At 34.7% G+C, this 11,326-nt stretch overlaps 2 protein-coding genes across 2 annotated transcripts in view; both read left to right on the plus strand.

Annotated features, from left to right (window-relative positions):
• The first annotated feature begins 8,038 nt into the window (after nt 1-8,038).
• On the plus strand, nt 8,039-9,472 carry LOC119667078. The gene has a single exon (XM_038076363.1). The coding sequence runs from the start codon at nt 8,039-8,041 to the stop codon at nt 9,470-9,472; it is 1,434 nt and encodes a 477-aa protein (XP_037932291.1).
• Nucleotides 9,473-9,941: 469 nt separating this feature from the next.
• The window catches only part of LOC119667079, a 1,706-nt gene continuing 321 nt past the window's right edge, over nt 9,942-11,326 (plus strand). Inside the window, exon 1 of the mRNA XM_038076364.1 lies at nt 9,942-11,268. Coding sequence (XP_037932292.1) covers nt 9,942-11,268 — 1,327 coding nt within the window. The remainder of the gene's footprint in view (nt 11,269-11,326) is intronic.

Consider the following 11,326-nt stretch of genomic DNA (forward strand, 5'->3'; position numbering starts at 1 on the left):
AGTTAATAACCAATTTTCGATTCTTCTTTTTGACGGTTTCCCTTGACATCGCCTACCTGTTGGGATTGCATGTCGAATAACCTTAATAAAGTAATTGTCAGAGACTCTTGTCACATGCTGACTCCACGCTTGTCTTCTAAGTTTTCAAAATTTGATCTTATTGATTTCTGTCAACTCTGTGGCTGATTTCCCAGTCATAGCGATATTTTTGGCAATTCCAAAGCATACAAGCTGTTCAGATAGGGTGCTTTACAGTCGATTAGGTAAACATTCAAGCAGATTGAATCTCTTGTTTAATCATTTCTGTCCCAGTTGTGGAAAAAACGATGAAAGTGCCTCACACCTGCCTCTAGTACAGCCTAAAACCTTCCCAAAAGATCATTTTAGGCTTTGATAAGGGTTTAAGGTAATTTTAAAACCTTATAGTTCCTCATGATGAGCTAATAGACATAAATGGATCTTTACTATCGCCGACATAACCTAACATAACCGAACCTAATATCGATCACAACTGTTTGAATTTCAATGTTGATGCTTCTTATATATATATAATCTTATAAATCTGGACTGGTTTCGCCTGACTGCAGACTACAGATATTTAGGACATAACATTCAATTGAGCTCTAGAAAGTGTTGTTAAAAAGCACTTTTTAGCTTCTTTGTTGTATGTAATTAGGTATATTCGTATTGTATATTAGTAAGAGCTTTATCTTAACTATCAATAACTTAGTTTGACTGTTTAATAGGAATATACATACATTTATATTAGTATGCATTTGCACCAAGTACGGGTAGACTTGAATCTATTGAACTTAGTATGCACATTTTAAATTTGTAATGCCTGATAAAAAAGGATTATGCCAAATCCGCACAATAAATAAGTTAAGACAACAACAACAAGAACAACAACGAAACACATGCACAACATATAAAGTTTTGCAGTAAAAATGCACTTTTAATTCCTTTTATATTTCATTTATTTATGCATTTTTTTTTGCTTTTACTCTTTTTGCTTCAAAAATATACAGGATTAAAAACTACTTCAAAAGGATAAAATACAAAAACAAGCATGTTAAGAATACACCAATGTCGAACATAATACACATCAGCAATACAACACGTCCTGCAGATACATACGAGTATGCACATTACAAAATAAACATATATACAGACAAGGAAAAAAGGATATTATAGCGAAAATGCTTTAAATTATAAATAAAAAATAATAAAAATAATAAAAAATAAAGACAGGAAAGGAAAGTGTAAAAGTATAGAGAGGGATAATATATATAAATGGAAGCAAAGAAATATACAAGAAAATAAAGGATAGTGTGTGAGCATCCTTGCCGCAGCGAGCGCTGAAAATTAATAGTTTGCCAAGTTAAAAAGGATCGCCTTTCAAGTCGCAAACCGCTAACAATATGTAAGGAAAAAGAATTTTAATGAACACTAGTGGCAAAATAACAAAGCACACGACGACAACAACGGCAACAAGGACATGGAAGCGACAACAAGGATGTTGATGTTGATGATGATGATGACGATGGCGATGGCGATGGCGATGAGGATGAGGATGAGAATGACGACAATGACTATGACTACGATTACAACGACACAATGGCAAAGTCAACATTATTACTAAAATCCTTTTTTGAATATACCATATGTGTTAGCGGAGTATGAAAAGGACTTAAAGTGATGTATGCGAATAAGCTGCTTTCGTATAAAGAATAGTATTAGTTACGTAGCCGATGCTAAAGCTAAAGCTATTAAAAATTTTAACTAATTTATTACAAGCTTGCAAGGATAAAGAAGGCGCTATGTTGCCACGAAAAGTAATGAAAGGTATAGTTTTAAAATTATTTCATTTAAAAATGTAGTAAGTAAATATGCATAGTAAATGCTCTTAGGAAAATCTTCCACTAATATAAAGACCTTAAGCTAATCTCGCTGCATATACACATATATATTCAATAGATAGTTTTTGCCAATCAACTTACCTATGCTACGATTGAACGGGATAATAGCTTCCAACGGAGCGGAGCACTGCGACCAGATTGATCTTATGTGTTATGCTTATGCTATGCTTTGTGTTATGCTATGCCTATGCTTAGTGTCAAGGAGATAAAGCCTTCATTAGCTTATTGCAAGGACTTAAATCTGGTATATCTGCATATTTATAAGATCAATGAATATGGCTATGGCCATATTCAAAAGCCGTCATTAGCAACGTTTGAGGCCTTTAATCTGGTATCAAATTACCAATGCTTAGTGCTAAAAAGCTCAAGCTTTCTTTAGCTTACTTCAAAAACTTTAATCTCACATCGGTACATAGATATCTTAAATGTCAATGGATACTTTTAGCCCATCAATCTAATTGAGAAGTAAAGTCTTCATTCGCTAACTTTAAGAATTTAAAATTTTTTATCGCTAAATAATTGTAAGGTCGACGAATAATGATATAACCTGATATCTCTACATACCTATCAGCTCTTTACTTTAATTAATAAACCTTCTTACTGTTAGTAGCTGCAATCCAGTGTGCTATTAAATATACATTAATAAGGAATAAATAACGTAAAATAATAATAAATGTTCTTTCAGGAAGATTTACTCAAGGAGTTTTTCCTTTTACTCCTTCGAACCTGAATATTGACTGTTACTTTAATTATTGATTGTAATTTTAATTTTATATAAATATTATTGTTTTTTTTTTATTTCTTATTTTCCTCTCTTATTCGCTTTAAGTTAACACATCAATAAATATTTGTTTATTAATTTTTTACTTCAGTTTTTTATTATTTAAAGACGCGGAAACATCAGCAGACAATATTCCAATAAACTTCATCTGCTCCAACTTGGTATGTGGCATGAGCTAAAAATGGAATTTTATCAATTTATTTAGCGAGTTTGGTTGGAAAATTTTTAATATAAATAAATATTGAATTCTAAGAGTAGATGAAACGTCAGACATTGCAACGGCAGACTCGGAACTGTAAGTTTCATGCCAATCCTGACTGTGTTCGCCCTCCAATCTTCACTGCCAAGCAAAATATTGGGACCTATGAAAAATTGCGTTAGATTGAAAGATATTTTGTTAATATTTTCTTTTGTGGAATTTGCCAAAAGAAGCAAAATCCTTTAGTTTTTATTTATTTTGGTTTAATAAATAAGCTTCGCTATTTAATATTGTTTAATTCATTTTGTTTTTCACTACAAAATTTGTAACTCGTAATTTGATAAACAAAGCATAACAAAGGTTAACATTATCTTAAGGCATTTATATTGTTAGTAAAATTAAATATTTTAAAAATTAATAAAAAATTTATTAACTTTATTTTATTATATTTATTTGAACTTTAAAAGTTGTCCCAACATATAGTTTGCTTAATTCAGAAACCTTGTTTTTTTTAACAGCATTATATCCAAGAAAAAGGCTGAAGAATTTCTTAAGGGTCTCATGCTATGTTATTCAAATACCAGAGTCTCTAGAAAATATTCATACTTCTCATTATGAACATATGCTATATTCACCTTTGTTCGGATACTAAGTCATGATGCCTATCACGGTAACTGTTTAGCGAAGCAACTGACATGCAATAATGCAGCCATATACTTTATGGAAATTCAATCAGTGCCTATAAATCAGTAATATGCTGTTATGTCTCCAAAATGCACAAATTAAAGGAATAACTAAAAATAAACAAACCTTGCTTCTTATTAACCCATTGGTTACTGCGAGTAAGGTAACACTCCTTTGGGGTCATATGAAATTCGACCTTATCGACACAGGTTTTGGGAAGGTGTTTGCACTAATTTCCTGCATAAGCCCTAAATCCTTTTGGAGAATACACTCAAAAAAGTTTTAAACTCAGATTAATCAATGATTTCGTTACTGAACATGCACATTTCCACTTTCAAAAATGGGACTAAATGTCACTGACACCTGTAGATTTTGTGAAATGCAGAGTGAAGCTTCCACCCATTTTATCTAATCATGTCCTGCTATAGCACTGGGAAACGAATTAATATATGTAGGTCTAAAATTTGTCATTTTATATCCCTTGTGGGCAGTCATGCACAGAAATTAGATGTCTTATTCGAATGATGCTTTAAATCCAGAAGAAGAAAGGAGAAAGAATTAACAAGATCCTTATTATTATTAGAATATCCAGCCTAAAAGTGTGCTTTTAGAATTTTTAAAAACCATTAAACCTTGTCGCAATAGTTACGTGTAACTCTTGAGTTCAAAGTATAAGTATCTTAGTAAGCCTCACTGCATAGAATACTTAATCACTGATAGCTCCATGGAGACACTGCTGACACATGGATGGTGTACGTAGATCGCGTTTGCTTTCCACCAAGCACCATAGCATTTCACTATAACTGCTCTAGTTATAGCGTGCAATGGTTTAAGATGTAACAGATTTATAACCATGTTCAAATGAAACTTTCTGCTAAAGTATAGCATCATCACACTATTGCGATTACTTTGCGTCACAATTTTCTCTAGAAAAAAGATACTAATTCTTGCTCACGTTTAAAAACAAGATAATCAACTGCCATTTGACGTAATATAGACTCAGGTTATAGCCTGATATAAGAAGGCTATTGGATTATCGTAATTTTAAAAAAATATGAATTCTTATTCCAAGAATTGTCTAACTTATCTTTCTATGCAATAATGAAATCTACGAAATCTTAACGTTAGTAGATTTACAGTTTCCTTACGAATATTCAAGTGAAGTAGAATAAGAAATAGTTAGAATAAAAGATCACTCTAAAGGAATGAGAAATATAGATTGTGTGCGCCCATATCAAGTAGCACTATAAAGAAAGTATGAAATTATAGTTGAAAAATATGGATACCCACGACCTTTAGTACTATAGAGAAATCGAGAAAGTAATGTATAATTGATATATGTGGTATATATGGTATATGGCATATGTGGTATATATGGTATATAGTTATATAATATGGTGGTTATTCAAATTTTAATTTTCTTCATAAATCCAGTTTCTTTAAAGAATTTTTTCTAATCCTTCCGATAGTAATAAAGAGGTGACGGTTATTGCTTATATGCCTTTCTGTATCTTCATTTCTGTTCTAATCCAATCCAATCTTAATATACAATGAATTACATGTTATTATCATAGTTTATAGAAATAATATTTTAAATAATAATTTTGTTTCTTAAGGGGCTAATTGGTCAAAACAAAATTACTATTAAATATATTTGGTCATGGAAACTGTTAAGTATTACATTTATTTTGTCTTTTGCTGACCCATGATAAAATGCATTTAACGTAATCGTAATATATTAATAGGTTATATTTTTGCTGATTAGTGTTATTTTATAACTAGGGCAAGAACACATTTTAAATAATTTATTATTCATTGTTTTGGTAAATATTTTATATAATTTGCTTGCTATTAATTACTCATTGTTTTAGTAAATATTTTATGTAATTTGCTTGCTATTAATTATTTATTGTTTTGCTGAATATTTTATGTGTCATTATAAGTAATATTTTTTGCTTGATATTAATTGGGTCAGTAAATTATTGTACGTAATAAGTTTTAGTAAGTAATTATTATAAGAAAAAATGTATATAAACAAATCAATTCTTTTAATAAAGGGTATTCGATGATACAAATTTGAATAGAACTTATCTTCTTTTCATAAAATTACCAACGGGTTTATGTGCTCGGTGGTATCTTCAAGAATATAAAAAGTATACAAATATACCGTCCAACAAGTTACATGTGCTTGGTGGAATTCCGGTATACAAATACAAATTGATAGAAACTTGAGAATAAAAGCATTCTCAACATATTTTGGTGACCCCGACGTGATATTCCTATAAGGACAATAAATAGGAACGGCATTATCATGGAGCATTTCAACACACTTATTGATCAACAACAAGCTATAGGAGCTGAGATCGAGAGGATAATCAGCAACTTCAAGAAGGATCCAGCCTCAAGGAAGACGAATCGCTATTATCAGGATAGAATTCTACGGTTAACTGAACAATGGTCAAGGTTAGAGAAGAACCACAACACGTTATTATCTTGTAAAGCTATGGCTGAAGATACAGAAGACGAGTATTTCACCACGGGCTACTATGAAAAAATGACTGAATTGACAAACAAATACTTGGGTATTTTTAACAAGGCATTAATCGAAATGCAAGAGGTAGAAAATGCTCAGGAAAAGCCGCCAAGGCAACACAATCAAAATCCAATGCAGTTTCAACAAAATGAAGAATTATCAAGAGTGTTGCGTAATCAACGAGCACTCATAAATGTCATTGACAGATCCAGTCAAGAAATTGAAATGGCAAGCCAAGAATCTCAAAATGAAGTTTTCTATTCTTGCAAGCTTGCTTTGATAGAAGGTTATCACAAAGCATTCGATAACAACAATGAAAAAATATGGAATTCTACATCAGAAGAATTCATTGAAGGGTACTCCTGGGAATTGTATTATGAAATTAGTCAAAAACTCCAAGACATGGAGATTTGTTTGAAACTCAAGCTAAAATCATTCAATTCTCACTACCAGCACGATTCAACAATTCAGGCAGTAAAATTACCACAGTTAACAATTCCAATATTTGACGGAAACCAGCTGAAGTGGGTAGAGTTTCGAGACCTGTTTACACAACTTATAGACGAACAACCATTCAAACCTATCCAAAAGATGTTCTACTTAACAACTAACTTGATTGGTGAGCCCAAAAACCTGATAAAGCATTTGCCAGCATCAGCTGAGAACTACATTACCGCATGGGAGATTCTGAAGGCTAGATACAATAATGGTAGATTATTAGTTACCGCATTGTTAAACAAATTATTCGCATTACCAGCAATGACAACTGAAACCGCTTCTGGCCTTAAAACATTGCATGACATTTCACAAGAGTGTTTATTGGGACTTAAGGCGCAGAACATTCCAGTCGAACATTGGGACGTCATAATTGTTCATATGACGTTGAAGAAATTAGACAAGATCACACAAACAGCATTTGAGCAGTCATTATCAAACAATCGAGAGCTGATCACTATGAAGGAACTATTTCAATTTATTGAACAAAGGTTCCAATCGCTAGAAACAATAAATAATAGCGCATCAATTAAAAAATGGGTTAAGACAGTGGCTACAACTAACACTGCACCAGCTAAATGTCCAATATGCAAGAGAGATAATCATCCAATTCATCTATGCAAGCAGTTCCTGGATGACACCCCAGCTAAGAGGCTACATCTCATAAAATCATTGCAACGATGTTTTAATTGTCTAAAAAATGGTCACTTCACAAAAGACTGCACATCAGGCAGTTGCTTAAAATGCAGCAAGAAACACAACACCTTGCTGCATTTAGAAGGCACACTTGAAGCATCCATGATTAAGAAGGCATCATTATCAAAAAATCCTGCTTCTCTGTTCTCCAACAATCTCAACATCCAAAAAAATTATGTGGTATTAGGAACTGCACGTGTTGTCGTTAAAGGCAACAATGGAAGAGAAATTGAGTGCAGAGCATTATTGGATTCCGGCTCCCAAGTCAACCTGATAACCGATCAAATAATTAAGAAGTTAGGTGAAAACCCGAAAAAGACCTCAGCATGTATAGAAGGTGTGGGGCAAAAAAAAAACAAGATGCGCAACAACGAATCAATTTAGCTTTCTCGTCCAGAATTAACGGATTTAGCAGCCGAATAGAGGCTTATGTATTACCTAAGATTGTGTGTGACCAGCCGAGCATTCATATTGAAAGCTCAAGCTGGAAAATACCACAGAACATCAATCTGGCAGATCCGTCGTTCAATACCCCAAACAAAATCGATCTCCTACTTGGAGCTGAGTTTTCTCATCAACTATTGTCCATCGGCCAAATAAACCTTGGCAGAGGTCTCCCCATCCTACAGAACACATTGCTTGGGTGGCTTGTGGTGGGAAAAATATCTAACCAAAATTCAATTATTTCACCACAAGTTTGTGGAATATGCTCTGAAGATGAGCAAGATACGATGAAGGTTATCGAGCGGTTCTGGCAACTAGATGAACCAGAAAAGGCAAACAAAATTCTGTCTCCTTCCGAAGAGTTGTGCGAGTCTCATTTTGCAACTTATATGAAAAGGAATCAAGACGGTCGATTCAGTGTCAGATTACCCTTCAAGCAAGATCCATCGTTGCTTGGTGAGTCAAAACACATTGCCATTAACAGGTTTTTAGCGTTGGAAAGAAGACTCGATAAGGATGTAATACTCAAAACACAGTATGTACAGTTCATGAATGAATATGCTGATCTCGGACACATGGAAAGGGTTGACATCAACCAAGTTAATCCTCATTATGTCATCCCACATCATGGCGTTTTACGGCCCGATAGCAGCACCACGAAATTAAGAGTGGTATTTGATGCATCGTGCAAGACGAGTAGTGGACTATCGTTAAATGATACAATGTTTACTGGCCCTACAATTCAAGAGGAATTGTTTGCGATTTTACTTCGATTCAGGTGCCCAAGATTTGTCTTTTGTTCTGACATTCAAAAAATGTACAGACAAATTATTATTCAGCCCGAAGATCAAAGATATCAATTAATAGTCTGGAGAAGCAATATTAACGAACCCTTACAATTTTATCGATTAAAAACAGTCACCTATGGAACACGATCAGCCCCATATCTGGCTACTAAATGCTTACAACAGTTGGCGAAATCTGAGTTGCAAAAATATCCACTAGGTGCAGCAGCACTAAGTAATGACTTCTACGTAGATGATTGCCTAAGTGGATCAAATAGTCTCCAAACTGCCAAAGATATACAAACTCAGTTAAAAGGTTTGTTGGAATCAGCAGGATTCAAGCTACGTAAATGGTGTGCCAACCATCCGTCACTTCTTCAAAATATTGCAAAAGAAGATCAAGAAGTTGATTTGGACTTTCAAAGTGAGGACGCAACATCAATCAAAACATTAGGATTGACTTGGCAACCAAAAGAAGATCAATTTCGCATAAAATTAAAACTGGATCCACTAAAAATCATTACTAAAAGAACCATTACTTCGAACCTAGCCAAAATTTTCGACCCATTAGGACTACTAGGTCCAGTACTCGTAACAGCAAAAATACTAATTCAGGACCTATGGCAACTACAATTAACATGGGACGAAGCAGTACCAACCGAAATATACACTAGGTGGACTACCTTTTATGACGATCTACAAGTACTAGATCAATTTAAAATAGATCGTCATATATTCGGAAAACAGATGCCAGCACTTGAATCAATACAATTGCACGTATTTTGTGATGCTTCACAAAAGGCATACGGAGCCGCAGTCTACGTTCGAGCGAAACTAATGGATGGTCGACTAATAAATCGATTGTTGTGTTCCAAGTCTCGTGTTGCTCCACTCAAAAAACAAACGATTCCAAGGTTAGAACAATATAAATCATGATGTAGCAACATATTATTGGACTGATTCAGAAATCGTTCTCTTCTGGATCAACTCTTCATCAGCAAGGCATCAACAATTCATAGCAAATAGAATCAATGCAATTCAGGAAATTAGCTTGCCTAATCAATGGCGTCACGTAAGATCTAAGGACAACCCAGCTGACTCATTATCACGGGGTATCAAGCCAGCTCAATTACTCGAAAATAACTTGTGGTTATACGGTCCACTCTTTCTTCATGGTTCCGAAAGCAACTGGCCTGACAAATTCAATAAAACTCTCTGTATTGATCCGGTGAATCCTGAATGGAAACAAACGACAAGGGAAGTGGCCTTAATCTCAACTGATTACGATATCCATTGGATCGATAGAATCAATCACAGGAATTCATTTAGAACTCTACTACATACGGTAGGATATATGCTGCGATTTGTAAATCGGGCAAGGCGAACCAATTTAAGCAATATCACTATGGCTCTAAGCCCTATGGAACTGGAGCTGTCACTCAGGCATATAGTGAAGTACATACAACAGTCAGAACTAAAAGAAGAATTAATTCAGTTAGAACGCAACCAAACAGTAAAACCTGCAAGTACACTTGCTGGACTGATGCCATTTTTAGATGAACACAAGATAATTCGCGTGGGGGGAAGGTTAGAAGCATCATCACTTACATATGATGAAAAGCATCAGATAGTCCTTCCATACAATAACCCTATTGTAAAACTGATAATGAAAGACATACATGAACGAAATATGCACTGCGGCGGTCAAGCACTGCTGGCAGCAGCGAGACAAAAATTTTGGCCGATCAAGGGTAAAATTATGGCAAGATCAACTATTCACCATTGTGTTCGTTGTACTAGATGTAAACCAGTTACTTTTGAACAAGTCATGGGAAGTTTACCAAGGCATCGAGTACAGCCAAACAGGCCATTTTTTAATACCGGAGTTGACTTCTGTGGGCCTTTTTGGGTGCATTATAAGGTGAGAGGAAAACGTGCGCATAAGGCATACCTAGCAGTTTATTGTTGTTTTGCGACAAAGGCAGTACACTTGGAACTGGTAAGCGACTTGACAACAGAAGCATTTATCGGATCATTAAAACGTTTTATCGCACGACGCGGATGCTGCCAAAATATATACTGTGACAATGCAACGAATTTTGTCGGTGCCTCTAACAAGTTGCAGGAATTAACAACAACAATCCATTCCAATGTAGCTCAGGAACAAATAACAAAAACTTGCAGCAACAAGGGAATAGCATTTCACTTCATCCCTCCTCGTGCACCTCATTTTGGTGGACTATGGGAAGCAGCGGTTAAATCAGCAAAGTACCTATTGGTCCGAAGCGTTTCAACTGAAACGTTAACGTACGAGGAACTCGAAACCGTCATTATAGAAATAGAAGCTATTTTAAACTCACGACCTTTAACACCAATGTCGTCTAATCCAAATGATTTGCAGGCTCTCACACCAGGTCATTTCTTAGTTGGTGATGCACTAACAGCACCCGTAGACGCAACATGTGGAAAGGTAAAATCATCTCTTTTGAATAGATGGAATCTGGTTGCACACTTAAAACAAGAGTTTTGGAAAAGATGGCGGGCAGAGTACCTAATGGAACTACAGGTTCGAAACAAGTGGCGTGAAGAATGCAAAAACATTGAAGAAAATACACTGGTGATCCTTAAAGAAGATAATGTACAACCTTTGCAATGGCCTTTAGGGCGAATAATGAAGACATATAAGGGTAATGATGGATTTATACGAGTCGTAGATGTCAAAACCGCAACAGGCATGTTAAAGCGACCAATTCACAAACTAGCACCCTTATTTCCTGAAAACAAACCTAT

This window comes from Teleopsis dalmanni, chromosome 1 (assembly GCF_002237135.1).
Source record: "Teleopsis dalmanni isolate 2A chromosome 1, ASM223713v2, whole genome shotgun sequence".
Taxonomy (NCBI): Eukaryota; Metazoa; Arthropoda; class Insecta; order Diptera; family Diopsidae; genus Teleopsis; species Teleopsis dalmanni.